This window comes from Typopeltis vanoorti, chromosome 9, assembly GCF_054136105.1.
Source record: "Typopeltis vanoorti isolate ZY-2024b chromosome 9, IOZ_Tvanoo_1.0, whole genome shotgun sequence".
Taxonomy (NCBI): domain Eukaryota; kingdom Metazoa; phylum Arthropoda; class Arachnida; order Uropygi; family Thelyphonidae; genus Typopeltis; species Typopeltis vanoorti.
The window spans coordinates 83668679-83688850 of NC_143557.1; the positions used below are offsets into that span (position 1 = coordinate 83668679).

The following is a 20172-nucleotide window of genomic DNA, read 5'->3' on the forward strand; positions in this document are numbered from 1 at the left end:
GTAATTGTAACTTTAAATGAAGGGTCCATTTTTATATTCCTATAATTCTCAAACATTTGCCTTAAAGTGAAATATGATCCAGAAAATTTCCATCTGGCCTGAATCCAGCTTGTTCTTCTCCAAGTTTTCCATTCAAAATTTTTCTTAGCCTCTTTTGAAGTATGCTTGCACAAATCTTAACTGGAACACTCACTAAGGAATTCTTCCTTAATTCTCACATTTCATTTTATATTCCACAGATGGGTACTATGAAATCTCTATTCTCTTCATCTGGAATTCAACATTCTGATCATGTCTTCTGTTGTTGTTTTTTTAAGCAGTAAAACATTTTTAACTTAAAACAGTTTTCAGCAAGTATCAAGATTTTACTGCACATTATAAAATTATTATTTGAAAAGCAAGACATTTTAATTTATTTAAATGAAATTTTATTTTTATTTTAAATAAAACACCTTGGGTTTATTCTATTGCTTTAATTTAATTAATTTTTCTTGTAAAGCAAAACTTCATTATCTACTTACTTGTACAAAAGCTACCGTAACAACTATGATAATTGCCTATAAAGAAACTCAGAATTAAACTCATGATAAGTATTCATTTTTTTTTAATTAAATGCCATTTGACAATGATATTGAATTTAATGTAGTATTTGATTTATATCTATTCTAAAATAAAAGAAAGAAAACTACATGTAACAAGACTTTTGCTATCAAAGCTACTTTTCCCTCAGACACTTGTAGCACATCTATCTGTTTAAAAATACACCCTCTATCCAAAAAGAAATCTAACTTTTCAAAAATAGAATAAACTAGTGGCGCCACCTGTTTTATCAAAAGCGGCAACCTTCATTAGTGTTGTGTCAACTGTTTATGACATTTGTTTCATTAGAAGCTGAGTTATAGCGTCAAGAGTGACTGTGTTTTGACGAACAGTCAAAAAATGAGTTTCAAAGAGAGAGCTGTGATTGACTTTTGTGTTAAGCTTGGTAAAAGTTTTACCGAAACGCATCAAATGCTTCAGAAAGCATACAGTGATGAATGTTTATCCTGTACTCGAGTTTATGAGTGGTTTAAGTGATTTCAAAGTGGTTGTGAGATGCTTCAGGATGACGAAAAGACAGGCTGTCCAAAAACTGGACTGAGCGAAGTTAACATTCAAAAAGAGCGTGATTTCATCAAAGAAAACATGAAATCATCCGTCAGATTGATTGAAGATGAATTGGGGATTCCAAAATCAACTGTGCACAACATTTAGACTGAGAGTTTGGGCCTTCGTAAATTGAATTCGCAATTTGTTCCCCACAAGTTGACTGATGACTAAAAAATGTATCGAATTGAACACTGCAAGGACCTCATTAAAACCGCTCATAAGGATTCAAACTTACTTGAAACGATCGTTATTAATGACGAAACTTGGTGTTTTGAATATGAACCCGAAACAAAGCATCACAGTGCTGAGTGGAGACCACCAGAAGAGGGGCATCTGAAAAAAAGTTCGCTTGGAGAAGTCAAAAGTAAGGACAATGCTGATTTGTTTCTACGATTCCAAGGGCATTATCCACAAAGAATTCGTTCTGCCTGGCCAAACAGTCAATGGTGAGTTTTATGTCGAAGTTTTGAAGCGATTGATAGCGAGAATTTGTCATGTACGGCATGAATATTGTGATGCAGGCAGCAGGTCACTTTTGTACGATAATGCACCATCTCATCGTTCGAACATTGTGCGACAGTTTTTGAGCAAAAACCAAGTTTGTGTGTTTGATCACTTGCCATATTCACCCGATTTAGCACCCTGCGACTTCTTTCTCTTCCCCGACTTCATTTGCCGATGAAAGAAAAGTGATACGACACCACTGAAGACGTTCAAGCAGCAGTAACCATGATGTAAAAATAATCATAATTTAAAATTCTGAATATTTTAACGTATTGTTTATGTTAGCATAAACAATACGTTTATGTTAATATTTTAACATAAACGTATTTTAATAAACTTATTTAACATAAACTGAATATTTTAACATATTGTTTATGAAACTAAAACTAATATGTTTATTAGTTTTAGTTTCATAACACGCATTATCGGCACTTGCGATGTGCCGTTATTGAAATTGTTTTGTCAAAATGAATTGTAAATAAGTTAAAAAAAATTGATGTACTTACCAGATTTGAATAGTTGTGTTACTCTAAACAAATTTATTGTAATTTAAAATATTAAGTTTTGTGTTTTATGAAGACATTCTCTTGTCGCTAACGGAGACACCGTGTCAGCCATTATATTTAGTTTCTTGCTTGCCATTTTCATGAAGTGTGCATGTTCGTTGAGAAGGTTGATGAGTGATTAACAGCTGACAGAAAGTGTTTGGTATCGTAGTAACGAAGAAATAAACAGGAGAGGGTTCGGAAGGAAATTAGAACACAGGCCGGCAGATATTTAGATTCGGAGGAATTCGAGTTTTTTTATGTGACAGTCGAAGGAAAATCAATAGTATATTCCAAAAAAGGAATCGTGGAACTATGAAGTTTCAAAGTGGAATAAGTATTGATAAATAAAAGAAAATATCGCTATAGATTGTTTTAAAAGGAATATTTGAGGAAACGCTAATTGGGAGATTTATAGTAGATTCCGAAAAGGGAATCGTAGAACTGTGAATTTTTTAAAGTGGGAGAGTTAAGACTGTCAATAAGCATTAGTGAATAAAAGAAGTTGCTATTTACGTTCTAAAGGAATGTTCGAGAAAACTCTAATTAAGAAGTTTCATCTGTATTAAGGACGCTGGATCTAACTATTATTTCTACTAAAAAGAGACAGAATCGAGTCAGGAAGAATTAATGTGGGCTACATAAGTGATGAGAAAGGATCCTATGAAAATGAAGAATAAAGTCATATATCTTCGGAAAAGGGCCTTGCCAGAGAAAGAAACTGGCTATGAATATTTTGTCATTGTGAAAACAAAGTGTTTAGTCTAGTCTTAAGTGTAAGTTTATTTTTAAAAGGCCTTGGATCCAATTAAATTTGTAGTTAATTATGTAATATTTGTTTGAAGTGTATATATATACAGGGTGTTCGGGATAAATTTGACAGTTTCGTAAGGAAAAAGAAAATCTTCTTTGTATCTATTAAATTTAATGAATTGACAAAAAAACATTACAGGCAGAGTTAATTACAATACTATCAACAAGATTTACTCAAAATAACCACCATTAGCATCGATCACAGCTTCAATTCTGCTTCGGAACCTCGAACAAGCTGATGCTACAGTCTCCCTGGGAAGGGCCGCAAAAACTGTTTTAATTTTATCCATTAACTGGGCTTTTGTATTACTGGAAGTGCGATTGGTGTCTTTTTCAACTGCGCCCCATACAAAATAATCCATGGGGTTAAGGTCTGGGGAGTTTGGAGGCCAAACATTTGGACTGGTGAAGTCGTAGAAATTTTCAGACAACCATTTTTGACTTTTCCCAGAGGTGTGGCAAGGGGCCGAATCCTGCTGCCATACATACGGCCTACCATTGGCTACCCTTGTTATCCAGGGCTTGACTACAGTTAGCAACTCCACGAACAAAGCCCGAATTCCAATGCCAGGGTTCTTCAACACCTGTTCCTGCAGATTTGCGAGGAATTCTGCTGTACGAACGCAATCAGATCGTCTGCTAGGGATCTTTCTTCTTGCTACATCCTCGTAGTCACCATTGCAAGTCTCTAGTTCATGCCTGATTGTTTTTACTGTATTCAGGGAGCATTGGGCAGCAGTCGTAATATCCTTATTTTGATGGCGGGCACGAATCATCATGATACAAGTTATTCTCTTCCATGATTCAGGTGGGTTCCAGCTATCCATCCTTTCTGACATCTTGTATATGAATGAAGAAGGGTCCAAACTTTTAAATGAAGAGAAGTGTGTGTTAATACATGTAACTTACGGAAAAATATAATTAATTATAAATATGTCAAATTTATCCCGAACACCCTGTATATTGTTTTTGTTATATTAAATGTGTTTATTTTGTATTTTGATCTTGAGTCAGTGATTATTTGGATTCTGAAAGAAACAGTAAAAAAAGGAAGTCATTGCACCAATCGGAGTGAACCCTTGTGAACATATAGGTACACTCGGAATTAAAAAAATAATTGTTGAACAGAGATCATCTCTATGGACTGTATTAATATTATGATAATATCCTCTATTTTAATTTATTTAACCTCTATTTAACATCTCTCTTTTAATTAACAATGACATTATCCCAAAAACCGATATAAAAAAACTCATTTAATGAATTAATTGACCGTGCCAAATGCTGTATCGAAACTGAGGGAGAGTATATTGATTGAAATAAATTATTTGAATAATTATAATTGGCCTGTGTTTTATTTTCTATCAAAAGTTTGGTTTCTTTTTTAAACAGAGAGTGTAGAATATCGAATTATGTTTTTGATCTTATTTAACCAAGAAAATAGTAAAAATATTTTAATAAGATTACACTGTTTGGAGAGAAAAAAAGAAATCAGCATGACATCACAAGCTGAAATATATGTATTTTAACAGAATAATCTTATTAAAATATCTGTCCTGTGATTATGTATGTTTTCTTATTCTAATAGATTTCCCACAATCGTCCATCCAACAAAAAAAACTTTTTGACCTTCTCCAATTCAAAATTTCATTCAGTTTATTTATTGTGCATATCTAAATGTAGAATTTCTAAAATTCACTTTTCCAACAATAAACGAATTTCTGTAATGCAGAGCACAGCTACTCTATCTCCTTTTACAAGATGGAGAGTAAATTTTGTATCAGCAGAATTGTTCTTATTCAAATAGAGAGAGTATCCTCTAAAATTTACAGTAATCTTATTCATGCTTCTAACAACTCTTCTCTTCCTGAACTTATACTGCTGATTTTACCCACACAACATACAATATGGGTAATATATTGAGCATCTTCTCTTTCATGGAATGCATTTCATTATAGCTATTTTTAGTCTCATGTCATTTGGCTTATAAATCAAATGAAAGTAACCCCTTAATTTTTCATTAAAGTGGTCTTAGCAAAATTCAAAATTAAAATGCCTCAACAAATGTTAATAGCAATCCCAAATCAATTCCTTCCAGCTAGAGAATTATCAAAATGTTCTGTCATCAATAAAGATGATCTAGTCAAATTATAGTGACAAAAAATTTATTAACAATTAAAATAAAAATTGTTCACCAACAACCCTTGAACCATCTTTTCCTTACATGTTAGCCTCAATGGCTATCAAGGTCAAGTAACTTGGATTCTTGGAAATTTAATTATACCATGACAGGGTGGTTAATCTTAACCACATTGTTTTCTGTCTGTCAAATGAATATATTTTTTGGGTGAATATTCATTTTAAAAGAAAGAAATTTCATTAAAACAAATTCATTCTTTCAATTCATTCATTCAAATTCATTAAAAGAAAGGATTTGGGTGAATATCTTTCTGAATGAAAAAAAAACTGTCATATCTGTACGAGATTAGCTAACTTGTTTGCACTTGAAAAGCCTTTATAAAGGTTCTTTGCATGGTAGATAGTATTTGAATTCAAGTCGTTCCAACAAAGGGCACTGTCGATACTGAGTAGAGATACAGATGTTAAGTTTTGAACCTAAAAAGTTAACATTCCTGTACAGCAATGCATGTATATTCAAATACACATCACTCTGGAACACTCTTCTGTTTAAATACAGTACAGTTTGCTCAACATAGAATTTTTGAAAGTTTATATTTTTTTTTGTCATTTTTGCAAGTATTTATCATAATCTATCTATCTAGCTTGTGTTACCTCCATCCAAGAGATTAACTATCATGGATTTCCATACAGTCCTATCTTGGAACTAATCTATTGTTCTCTACACAGTCCTATCTTGGAACTATTCTGTTGTTCTCCACATGGTTTAAGTTGAACCATACCATTATGTTTTTGAACCATGTGTAACATTCTCTCTAATATATATATTTTCTGAAGACTTTCATGTATCTAATTATACTATTTTTATGATCTACTTCTTTATTACATCCCTTTTTTGTATACATCTCTTTCAAAACTTCACTTCTCTTCTTGAGATTTCATTTTATTTTTTTCTTTATGGTAATCCCATCCATTACAAGCTGTTCAACCTATAGTAAGCCAGTTCCATGGATGAGGGAAGGGATGATTAATGCTGAATTTGAAAATCTATATACTATGGTCCTGAAGAAAGACAGATTTTCATATTCAGTGTCAACCATTCCCCCAAAGAAGACTTGAAAAATAGTAACACAAGGAATTTATGAAGATAATAAAAATCTGTTTTGTTCTGCAAGTTTAGAATTGAACAGTCAAAAGGTGCTGAGTATTTGCTACATTTTAACAGATTTGAAAATGAAAGGGGGGGGGTAGAAAGAGAATTTATCAATTCTGATGAACAACAGTATCCAGAAACATTTGTAGAAAATGTAAACAACAGAAACTGCACATCTGTTTAAAACAGTGGAGTGAATTAATGAAAGAGGTCATTAATCAGCCTAAATAAGTATAGATGGTTACAATTTTATTTTCCACTTGAATTTTTTTTAAGTTTTGGGTATTTGTTTATTTCTTTTATCATAACTATTGAATTTAATGTAAGGCTTTTTTTTTTTTTTTACTTGCTGTGTTTTGCAAGTTACCCCCCCCCTCCTCAACGATTAATTCAATATCATATGCAGAGCAATGATTATAAACTTGTATAAAAGTTCACTGTAGAGACTCACAGTTGGTACTAACCTTATACTTTGCACATTAACCACCTTATCGGCCATTAAATATGCACCCTCAAAAGCTTCGTATCCATCATAAATTTCAATGTAATATCAATGGTATTACAATTTTAATATGCACTTCGCATCCATGGAAATGTGGACGTATATATATACGTCCTGGCCGGTAGCATGGTTAAACTGATATCCATTCTCCTTTGCCCAGACTGAAAGTCTATCCAAATCATCCTGCAAAATTTAACATCATCTGTATTAACTATTGTTCTACCTAATTTCACATCATCGACAAATGACTGAATAGTTCCTCTCAGATCCTTTCCTATATCATTAACGAACAAATTAAATAGTAGTGGCCCAAGAATAGTAGAGGTTCCTGTGGTATGCCACTAGTCACAGCGCTTCTACTGGACTCTACTCCTGAATAAACTACTCTCTGATATCTCTCTCTATCAATCACCATATTATCCATTTCAACATTCCCATGTGCTGCAATTTACGGATTAGAATTCCGTGCGTTATTTCTGTTAAAGGCTTTTGTAAAGTCCAGCAGTAACACTTCAGCCAACTCAGCTGTCACTGCATTATAAAATGTGGACAAGTTACTGAGGAACAACCTACCCTTCTCAAAACCATGTTACCCCCATATAGCATCCAATTTCTGTCTATCCATTCCTGTATTTTACTCTTGGCCAACTTCTCCAGTACCTTGACTACACCTCCTGATATGCTGATTGATTATTAATTTGCTACATTAGTTTTGGAGCCTCCTTTATGCAATGGAACTATATTTCCCTCTTCTCACCCCCTTTTGTACTAACTCACCCCCTTATGGTCAAAGGCAATGCGAACTCCCTAGCACCTTCTCATAAAACTCAAGCGGGTATATCATCTAATCCCATAGCTGTATTCACAACAAGATTCTGTAATATGCTATGAACCTCCAATTAATTTACCTCAGTTTCCATATAAACCATTGCCTCTCTTGTTACTGCAATGTCTCCACCTGGATAACATACTCTTGCAAAGTATGCATTTAGAAATTCTATTGTTTTATTTCATTCAGTTATTTCTCTAATTTTGTCATTCATTAAAATCATTCTGCCAGAAATATTCTTTCTTTTACTTGCAACATACTGAAAGAAGTCTTTAGGGTTATCTTTGGCCTATGCTTTGTACTCCTCATGTGCTTGCTGGTCACCTTTCTTTTATGAATTCCCTCCACATTTTTTTTTTGTAGCGCCAGCTTAATAATAGTATTCATCCATTTAACTTCCATTTGATTTATTCTCCAGACTCTAGGTATGTATTCTGCTTCCCATGCACTATCAACACTCAGCCCTTACAGTTTCACATGCCATGCCACTGATCCAAGCAATATCCTATGCTTGTCATAATTACCAGACTTATAATTCCACATATATCCTCCTCTTAAATAAATATTCCATACATTCAGCCCAGCTCCCAGGTCAAGACTAGATGATCACTCTCACCAATTGGTGACAATTTGGTCATGGTTATAGAAAAATTCTCTTATGCAATTACTAGATCTAGCACTCTCCCCCTAATACATTCTATCACATGATGCCTCAGGTAATTAGTAACTGCATAATTCCATTTCCTTCTTCCCACGTGTCCTCTCCTCTTTCCAATCTATGTTCCCATAATTGAAGTCCCCCATAATATTTACCCACCCTCCACTCATTGAACTTATTTGCTGATTGATACTATCCTCATCATCCCCTGGTCTATAAAAGCAACCAACTGTATATTTTGTTTTGCTGGTCACTATCTCACACAAGATTGCATCAGAGAATTTGCTATTTTCACTGGCCTGCAGTTGAACTTCTCCTCTCTTTGGATGCAGTTCATTGGCAATCATTAATAATACTCCTCTCCCAATTCTTTTCTCTCTCTCTCTCCTCCCCCAAACACCCTCCCTATATCATCTTCTATCATATTATTAAATGGGGTCTGGTTTGCTTAACTTCAGTGATCACACAAGAAATAGTGCTTTCAAACCGATTTGCCTGCTGATTATAATCCTGGACTCAACTCCATTGGACTTCTGGTTATTTCTTAAACTGAATACATATCTTAAAGGATAGCTATTTTGTTTGAAAAAACAAAGTAGAGGCATGAAAAAAACTGAAAGAAATGATTATGTTGATTAGTAGTGTATGAAAATAAAATACTTTGAACTATATTTTGTTTTTTATTTCACTGATATCTCTCTCTCTCTCTCGTTTTTATTTATTTTAGTGGGGAGTGGGGGAGAGACATTAGTGAAATTCTGAAAGTAATGCCTCCACAACAGAGCTATTATTTCTGAATGCTACTTAAACCTTCACATTTATGCATTTCAGTTTAAAGCCATCTTCCACTCCAGGTTGCTGTTCAACTTTCCTGGTGTCTTTTTCTAATTCTGTGCCAAAATATACTCATGACTGCATTCCTCCTTGATATTTTCTGTCACAGTTCTGTCCAACCATAGATACGAGATGCCCTTTACACCTCTGTGCATGGCAGAAGAAGGTGAATCCATTCTGATAATAGGTAATCAATGCGTTTTGTGGGATGAGTGTTTATTATTACGCGTCCAAAAATTAGCTTTTCTTTTATGAAAATTCTAATTTTTAAAGTGGTAACTATTTTGCTTGTACAACAGTTGGAAAATTTTATGTATGTAAAACATTATTTCACATGTTGGTGACGAATTTGTACATCACTTTATTTCTTTCATCCCTTCAACATGAATTGACTCTTCTTAGCATTGTACCAGCCGAAGTTTTCACATCTGTGGTAGAACAGTACCTCATTTAAAACTTTTAAATAGCTCCAGGCATCCAAAATGTGATTATCTTAAATTTTTATATCACTTTTATCTTTATGATCTGTGATTTCTTCTGTGGTCCTCTTTCTTCCATTTTTTTTTTTTAATAGCCTCCATAGCATTTTACCACCTTCATAATGTTTACTTCTTTTTTTTTTTTTTTTTGCCAAAATTTTCCAATAACTTTTGTTCATCTACAGTGGAACCTCAGTTGTCAAACACAATTCATTTCTAAAGGCTGTTTGAAGACCGATTTGTATGAAAACTGAAACCATTTTCCCATAAAAATTAATGTAAAATGGAATAATCCGTTCCCGAACCCCAGATGATTGCTTATTTAAACCCTTTAGAACAGTACTTCATGCATAAAATCATATACAAAACTAATGAAAATGCATAAAATCATATACAAAACTAATGAAAATGCATAAAATCATATACAAAACTAATGAAAATGCATAAAATCTTACATAAAAAGAATAAACACAATAAATAGATAAAATATAGACGAAAAAGGGGTAATCTCTTTCTACAAAACTTTGCACCTCATCCCATTTCACACACATTTCTTTGATCAAAGAACTAGGAATCCTCCCTTCCTTCCTCTTTCTCTGAAGACATTTCTTCAATCACCGTCTTTTGCTGCTCCTTCTGAAGGTGTTCCAATTCTTCCATGGAAAGCTCATTCCTGTGATTCTCAACATCAGCATTGCCAACTTCCAAGCCTATGCTTTTGCCCAGAGACACAACATCATCGACAACAACAACATACTCAGCCTCAAAGCCCTGAATGTCGCTGTCTGCTACACAGTCTAGCCACAATTTCCTCCAGGCCGAGTTTATGGTCCTGTAAGTCACTTGCACCCGGGCTTTGTCAAGAATTAAGCAATGGAGGATAATGAAGTGTTTTTCCAGAATTCTCTGAGTGTTAATTCTGTGTCAGAGGTCACTTCAAAACACCTTTGAAATAGTGCTTTGGTGTAGAATTTCTTAAAGTTCAAAATGACCCGATGGTCCATGGGCTGGATTAGAGGAGTCGTGTTAGGGGATAGGAACTTCACTGCGATAAATCAAACTCCTCCACCAACTTGTCCTCCAAGCCTGGAGGGTGAGCAGGAGCACTGTCCATCACAAGAAGGCATTTTAATGGAAAATTTTTATCTTGAGGATATTTTCTCACATTTGGGGCAAAGACTTCATGAATTCACTGAATAAAAATATTGCTTGGTTACCCAAGCTACCTGTTTCTCGTTTATCCAAATCAGCAACAATTTTTCCACTTCTTCAATCGTCTGAGATCTTTGTTTAGTACTTTAACTCCTTTTGCAACATCAGCTCCCTTGATCGCATCTTTATTTTTGAGTATTGTACAGATCATTGATATCGCCATACCAAACTGCATAGCAAGATCTGAGACACGAACATCATTTTCATGTTTGGATAAGATTTCTTGTTTCACCTCTATCGTGGTTCTAACAACTTTTCTTTTCGCTTTGTTGCTATCAATGTCCTTCTTCGGTCCCGTGGTGGCTTATTTAATAATAATTTATTAAAAAAACCAGCAAAACACAAAGAAATGGAGGCTGCGGCGCGTGACGCTCTCCACTGTACATCTCAGTCTGGGAATCACATGGTTGCCGGTTTGCCTGTTCGGGGAACTGAGATTCCATTCAGAAACTGGTGCATTTTTGGTTTGGAAAATATGTTTGGGAACCGATTTGTTCGAGATGAGAGGCATTTGACAACAGAGGTTCCACTGTATTTTCATATAAAGGTTTCCTTTCTCAATATTCTCTGTAGCTCTTTCTCTATATTCCTTAAGAGCACTTGCCAATTTGCAAACTAGAAACTTTCTATGTGATTTCTTCTTTTAATACAACATAATTTGCTATAACTGTGCCCACTAAATAGATATAAACTAATTCCTCCACTGAAATGGTAGTCAGTTTCTGTTTCTCTAGTGAAAATGCTGTGTCAGTTTTCTCCTTCAACCAAGATTTTGATTCCCAGAGATTATCTCTAAGTTTCAGATTGGAACTCTGGTAGCCATCATAAACTTAGTGTTTCCATTTCTTCATTTACAGCTCTTGTAGTATTAACATGAATTTGCTGATTGCTTGTTTTAGAATTATGGCTGAAGCAATATGAGACCAGTGCATTATGTCTGTTAATTCTGTATAATTAACACTTACACAGAATAACAACAGTTGATAAATAATTAACGTAATTCATTATAAGCGTTAATAATTAACACTTATAATAATACATAATTATCTCTCCATAAATGTATGTCTGTTAATTGCATATTCCTATGGCCAGTTTGTCCATTTTGTGGGATGAAAAAACTAAAGTTTCCAAGAAAAAACTGCCACCTCCATATGAGAGTAGCTAACTTACTTTCAGGTGACAAGCCCTTATAAAGATTCTTTGTGTCCTTGATGGGATTCAAATCCAGGTATTTAAATCCCAACTAAAAAAAAAAAAAGACCATTACTGATACCAACTGAGCTATGAAGGCTCTAAATAACATGGTAATTATTACATTAATGCACCTTGACAATGTACATTATCATGCTCTTACTCAATTGAGTAATTTATATAGAACTAACACAGTGCAAGCAACATAACTGTCCAATTTATCAATATAAATATCTGTTATTAATTTCTCCAGGCATTATGACAAAGGGTCCAAATCCAAATAGAAAAAACATCATTATACCATAACACTATTGCCACAACTTAATGAATAGGATGATACATCCCAGTAATGATCTGCTTGCAGCTGACATAACCAAACATGTCAAACTGATTTAACCACCTAACCGGCCATTATGGATAAAATATGCATCCTCATACACTTCATATCCATCATATATTTCAATGCAATATCAATGGTATTACAATTTTTGACGTCTATAGCCGTCTTGGCCGGTAGTGTGGTTAAATCATGTACAGGTAACCCTCGTATAATGCAGATATTAGGTTCCATAGAAATGGCATGTTATGCAAGACTTAGATCACATAGAAAAAGTAGGGTTATGTTCCGAAATCTTTTTTTTTTAATTATATAAACAATAATGACATACTCAACAAAATATATTTTATTTAATTCAGGTAATTCATGTAAGTTTAAAAAACATATAGACTATGAAACAAATACATAGTATAAACTTATAAAATTACAAATTGTATGTAAACTTCCTTGCACATAATGCATAAATGTCAAGCAAAATAAAATTAAGTGCATATTTTAGTCTTCAAAACGAACATTTCGTAGATGTTCTTTATTTATGAGTGGCTGGACGTCATCATCACTTGATATCTCTTGGACATCATCTGTATAATTCTCATTGCATACTTTGGCTAGTTTAGTTATCAAGAAGTCAGTAATAAGACCTTACTTAACATTATGCTGTAATTTTTTATTAAGTTCATAATATGGACCGAAACAAATATTCAATTGTCTTGTGAATTTTCCAGAGCACTCCATTGAGGGATCATTATTGTACCATTATTGAGGGATCATTAATTGTACCAGTTCCTCCTAATCTAAATCTATTTCCTCATCAATTAATTCACTAATTTCGTTTTCAACCATATCGCAAAAGCCCTCTAAGTGGCTTTTATAAAAAAAAAAGAAAAGCATTACATATTATATGTAACTCACCAGAAAATAAAGTGCTCAGCTTGAGATTAACATACTTATGATTTTTAATGTGCTTTCCTGGCAGCAAATGAAGACAATTTTCAACAATGAAGACTTTATACGGTAAACAATTGACATACACGTGCTAAAGGGTGCTTATAACTACATGCGCGATATGGGCAGATGCAAATTTAATGAAGATAAAATTTGATTTTTAAGTCGCGTGGTGAAAAATATATGAAAAGATAAAGGGTTTCTACAATTTGTTGACTGTGTTATATCGAAACTGCGTTGAACAACGGTTACTGCAATTTGTAGACCACGTTATATTGAAACTGAGTTGTATAAGTACCAAGTTATATGAGGGTTACCTGTATTGTGATTCATCATTCCATATTATAGCTTACCAACATCTCATTTCCAATTATGGTGAGCTCTATACTATATTTTGGACATAAGCATTGTTTAAGATCATATTTGGCACCAAGTAGAAAACCGAATCTATGAAGTTAGAGAATAATGTTTTGGCCCAAACCTGTACAGCACTTGGGCTAGGCTGTTTTGAATTATGGCCAAAGCAACTAAGATTATGAGGTCAGTGTATTATACATACTATTAATTGTATGTATTCTGTCTGGTTTTCTAGTGTTTTGCAGAATGAAATGCAAGTTTCCATGGAAAAAAACCTTGACACTTCTATATGATATCAGCTAACTCACCTTCGGATGAACACTCCTTATCAAAGGTCTTTGCTTCATAGAAAGTTTTGAAACCAGGTCTTTCCATCTATATAGCAGTGAATAGTTGGAACTCTTAGTTGAGAAAATCGAATGAATGCACAACTATTTTCAGCATATTCTTCTTTTCCTTTCAAGTCAATTTATGTGGTTTCCCTGTTTCTTTCCTTTCCCAACACTGCTGTTTCCATCTTTTAACATCAGTCACAGCTGATCTTAATGCTCTAGTTGTGCTACATTTGCATGAAATGACTAATATGGCAGCGTATAACAACAACTTGCTAGAAGGATGTTGACTAAATTATGCTTCATTCATATGTACATAATTATAGTCATTTAGCATGCTCCCGTTTGCTTCTATATTCTACTGTGCAACATGGTTTGTCACAAGTATATATTTGAGAAAACCAGGAGAAGACTTAATTTTGCAACACAGCATGCAAAATATGAAAAAGAATTTGACATGTGGATATGACAAAGTTAAATTTACCAACCATTATTAACTTTAATATGAATTATATACTGTGCAGGTTAACATCTGCATTGCTACCTGGTCACAGCATCAAATTGTATAATTTTTCCTTAAATTAACTATAATATAAAAACAGTGCAACTGTACTTACTGCTGTAATACTGAATGCATCGTCAAACTGCTGCATACAAATGCTAACTATAGCTGAAGCCAAAAGAAGAACTATAAGGGGATTCTGGAACTGTAAAAAAAAAAATCACACATCAAAAATCACAACCACATAATTCTTCCAGAGAAGCACAATAACCATTACATTAAACACAACAATTTTTAATACAACCACCACTAATTTTTTTACACAATCATCTCAAGTTATTTTCTATTCACTATTGTAATGAGGTTATTAATTATGTATTACCACATTAGAAGAAAAACTAAACAATTATAAACAAAAATGGATTGAACATGTAAATCGAATGGCCAACGCCTGACATCCTAAACAAATACTAAAATATATGCCAATTGGAAAGAGAAGGCAGGGCAGATCTCAAAAAAGGATATTGGATAGATAATGAGACTGGAACAGACCAATATGGTCTAAACCAGTAATTAGTGTTATGATGATCATGATAACACTGCCGTTGGCTGGTGAGAGTGATCATGAAGTGCTAGTTTGGGAAGTGGTGAAACAAAAAAAGGTTACTGCAAAAAAAAAAAAAATGATATATGTGGAATTATAAAGTGGATAATTATGGAAAGCTCAGTGGTCAACTAGCATTAATACATTTGGTAGATGAGCTGTGCAGAAAAGATGATGACTGTACATGGGAATGCATAAGGCAGTATCAGACACAAGCATCATGGAATACCAATGGTTAAGCAAGTAAACAGAATAGGAGTGAAATGGATGAATTGTGAAATTGAGCAAGCTATGTTGAAAAAGAAAATATTATGGAAGCGGTACAAGACAGTTAGTGGTGATCAGGTCCATAAAGGGTATAAAGTGCAGGGTGGGGAGGTGATGAGCATGGTAAAAAAAAAAGAAAAGGTGCAGTACAAGAGACATGGTTAGGCCAAGGTTAATTCAAGGGAATTCTACTGCTATATAGTAAGCAATGGGAAGAATAATTATGGCAGGGTGAAGAGGTGGACAGTCATTACAGCAGAGTGAATGTTGCAAAAGGTACAGTGGAATTATTATTAGAATTGTAAGTGAAAGAATCAGAGGTGTATCAGATGTTGATTGAGTCAGATATTAATAAGGCTGTGGAAATGGATGACATATCTAAATATACTTTTAAAGAGTGTGCATCAGTTAGTTATACCCTTGACCTGATTATTTAATGAAAGTCATGCAGTGGGTAAGGTTACTGAGAAGTAGAAAGAGGGCAAAATGATACCAATACACAATCAGAAGTTTCCAATTATAGACTGGTCTGTATAATTGTTGTAGTCAAAGTACTGAAGAGATTGGTTAGAAATAGAATACAAGATTGGGTTGATGGATATAGTATTCTTTACAAAGGTCAGCATGGTCTTGTCTTAACAATCAATATACTTGCATTTTATGATAAGTTGTTGTACAAGCTGCAGAGGACAGGAATGGATAGTATATTTAGATAGACTGGTCTCTGAATTACCAATATACGTTGTGTATGATAAAGCAGTCTCTCAAAAAAAAAAAAAAAAAAAAGGTAACCAGTGTTGTGTATCCAAGGGCTCTGTTCTTGGGCACCTGTTGTTAAACTTGTTTAAAATAATATCATGTGAATTGACAGGAATCTTCAGCTATTTACTGATGATACAAAGTTCAGGAGAATTATAAGGATTGCTGCTGATGTTAATTCCCTTCAGGAAGGTTTGAACAGACTTCTAGCTTGGACAGAAGAGCATGATCGTAATTTAATATAAGCAGAGTCTTGCATTTTGAAGTGCAGAGATATAAGACTGTGTACTATGTTTAATGTAACTGTGCTAAATAAATAAATAAAAAATAGAATTTACTAAAATTCCAATATATTTTGTCCAATGTTATGTAGACATCGTCAAAGAGAGAAGAGAAGATCAATTCACTATATTCAAAACATGAATCTCAAGATAAAGTGCACGCAGCAAGCACTTTATCTCAGTCACAACAGCACGACAGGTAAATGCATTAAAGGAACAGTGGAGAGCATGTACAAGAAAAAATTAAATAACAATCAATATTTAAAAATTATGATCAGTTAATGGTGACCTTTTCCCAGAACTTAGATTATCAGAGTAAAAATATGAATTATTGAAGTATCCAAAATGGGGAAAACTGTTTTTAGATTCAAGTGCAACAGTGAATTTGACAGGATACAAGGACTTTATTTTCTAAAAAAAAAATTATAGTAATTTGTCTCTGAGTGGGATCAAACTGCAAAGATATTATTTGCAAATAAAAACCAGATAATACAAGGTCAGAGGAAAATGGTACTGAAGAATTGTTTTTCTATATATTCCATGAAATAATAAGCTAAAGCTGGTAAAGGACTGTTCATCACTGCTTTATGTTTCATCCTTCAATCTGATTGTTCAACTTATTCTGCAAAGTAAAATAGCCTGTGATGATGGGTGTGTTTAAATAGACTGATAATGTTCTCAGGGAAATTAGCTTGCAATAACTGAAGATATTGATGAATAAGGTAACTACACCAAAGGAAACCATTATTTTAATCCAGCAGACACAGATCTTTAATTTTATCTTTCAAGTCAATGCTGTATTTAAAGTAAGAGCTGGTGTGACCAGTGAGGTTTGAAAGAAGATTAGAAAGATATATTATGGCAAAGATGGTGAGTAAAGGCACCCATACAAATCAACTATAGTGTAATGGATAGCTAATTTATGGACTTGGAAAGACCACAGACACAGAGGACAATGATTTCATCATATGTAGCTTACCTATTCAAAAACAGCCCACTTCAAGTAACTCAAGTTTTACAAACTGATTTCCTTGAGGGCATTATTAACCTCATAAGACATGAAAGGTAGTGGTGTTAGTGGGGGGGGGGGATGAATAGGAAGTGGAACCTTAGCTATGGGGGCCAAACATAGTAACTTCATAGTCTTCAATATGCAGTGTGATGGCATTTCACTGAGTGATGAAGGTCATGAATTGGCAAGGTCTACTGTCTACGAGACAGTAGACCTTGTTGCCAATTCCTTGAATTAAGTGCTCTGATATGCGTGGAAATGCTGATGCATTCACAGTACATGTTATTTATTTTCACAGTATTGATGACAACACAGAATGATAAGAAAATAATATTTATTAACTTATTTGCTGATATTTCGCTGGTATTATATCCAGCATCTTCATAGCACAAAAACAGTATCACAGTACGTGAAACACAACAATTTGGTATAACACTGGGGGTAGTTTAAAAAAAAAATTGTAATAGACAACATAAGGAACTGAAGTCCTAATTAGGCACCATCTATGTTGGAAAAAGAGAGGAAACAAATATTAATTAGATCTTAAATTACTGTTTCCCAGATTTTTTCAATATCAATAAACATCAGCTACACACAGTATTTAAACCTTATGTCAAATCTCAGCCGTTCACCTAAGGACAAACTATCTTCTTTATCATATCTAAGAGTATATGAAGTGTCTTGTTCTTGTGACCTGGACACTTCTTGCCTATGGACAGGCAGGAAGAACTTGACATCTGCCTTGGAGAACATAAAAATATATCTGGCACTATCCTTATGGCAAGTCAGGTCTAGCAGACCATTACTTGGATACCACCACACAATATCAAATGGAAGAAAACAAACGTGCTATACACAACTCATAAGTCAGAGATATTGTTTTGGGAATCAGCAGCAGCTTTAAAACATACTCCAAACTTGAACAAGTATGGCTGTATCGATTTACCAAAAATCTGGAGGACAGTCATTTTAAGATCTAATTAATACTTGTTTTCTCTCTCTTTATCCAGAAGAGATGGGGCCAATTAGGACTTTAGTTCCTTATGTTGTCCATTACAATTTTTTTAAACTAGTCCCACTGTTATACCAAACTGTTGTCGTTTTGCATAATGTGGCTCTGAAGATGCTGGATATAATTCCAGCAAAATATCAGTAAATATTAGTTATTTTCTTATTATTCTGTGTTGTCATCAATATTGAAAATAAATAACGTAAGTGCTCTGATAATGAATTCATCAGAGCCTTTTTATGGAAATAGGAAAGTAGGGTTGGTGACCAACTGACAAAGAGAGAGAGAGAGAGATGATTGTGAACTGTGTTTTGCCTGGCCATTAATGGCTTGATTAGATGGTATTCTCTGTTGTCAACGATGTCATTGAATGGCTTGTTTAAATGTGGGACCTTTTGATACACTACAACTGACATTCAGCACCTAATAGTTTGGAAATTGAATTTCAAAAGCAATGAAAACCATGACAATCAGGGGATTCTTGTTCTGCTTCAGTACTTTTCTACCATTTCTGCCACAGAAAAATAGAATATTTTCTTCTGCCTAGTCAGGTGCTAAGTTCTCTCATTGTGCTTAATCTGGAACCTTCCCCACCCATGACCTTGCTACCTAGAATGGTCCTGCCAGGATCTGATGGTATCACTCCCAGAATCATAGGAACACACAAGCCTCTATACCATAGCAATCCACATGAGAAGATTTTTTTTTTTTCTTTTACAAATTAAATAGATAATATAAATTATCTATTTCTTGAAGCAATAAAAAAATAATAATAATATAAATGGGTTTCTTTATTTTAGGCTTAATACACTCACAAACTTTCCTAAATTGAACAAATAAGGTTGTATCAAACTACTTCTCTTATCAGCAACTCTCATCTACTCCCTATAATGGAATAAAAAGCATAACTGATCTGATGAACCTCCCTATATTTCTCCTGTTCATTCTCATTTACGGAAGTGTGCCTGCGTAAACATGTTGTTACAAGTATAATAATCGTCTGTTATTAGTTAGTTATTATTTAGTCAACATTGTTATTTTCCTGGAACAACATTTATAATAATCAACATATAAGCCTAAGCACCGAATTATATTCTGTGTTCTTACTGAAGTCTTCTCAAGATGTTTGTTTAGCCACCTTCACATTTGTCTTACATTTTTCTCTATTCTTCTAGGACATCTGCAGACTTATTTGCCAGGAACTTCTGGTGGTATGCGCTTTGTTTTTCCAGGACTGCTTCTTGTGACAACTTTGCCATATGCCTCCCTAGCTGAAGTGATCAGTATTTTATTCAGAATTTGCCATTAACACCCCAAGGTTTGATTCTTAAAGAAAAATTTTTATCTTGAATATTTGTTGTTAACAAAGATTCAAGTTCACCTATAAAAGCTGCTCAACTTTAATTCTTTTTGAAACTTTCTTACATATTGTTCTTTCAATGTGATATTCATTTTTATCCTACTTAAAACTAAATGATGATCACTTCCAATACTCTGTATCCTCTTGTATTATCCTGAAATAGGATATTGCTATCAACAATATAATAATCAGAGGCTTTTCTTATTTTTTGCATTTTCTCTTCATGGTTCTTTGAAATATGTAATGAATATATAAAAAATTGATTAAAAAATTTCTGGACTGACTACCACATGTCACTATAATACTGGAATTACCACAAAACACCTTCTGCAAGGTGAAGATAGGGTATAATCTGTTGGGTCATTCATATTTATTTTAAAGATGCAGCTTGTATTACGT

The 20172-nt window shown here is 33.8% G+C and overlaps 1 protein-coding gene across 3 annotated transcripts in view; it reads right to left on the bottom strand.

The window, feature by feature from the left end:
- SPoCk (secretory pathway calcium atpase) overlaps nucleotides 1–20172 on the bottom strand; it is a 518064-nt gene that overhangs the window by 393626 nt on the left and 104266 nt on the right. For all 3 annotated transcript variants that reach the window (XM_090398525.1, XM_090398527.1, XM_090398526.1), the window contains exons 3-4: nucleotides 14597–14686; nucleotides 522–557 (exon numbers count right to left, since the gene is read on the bottom strand). In XM_090398525.1, the coding sequence (XP_090254651.1) occupies nucleotides 522–557; nucleotides 14597–14686 (126 nt within the window). The remainder of the gene's footprint in view (nucleotides 1–521; nucleotides 558–14596; nucleotides 14687–20172) is intronic.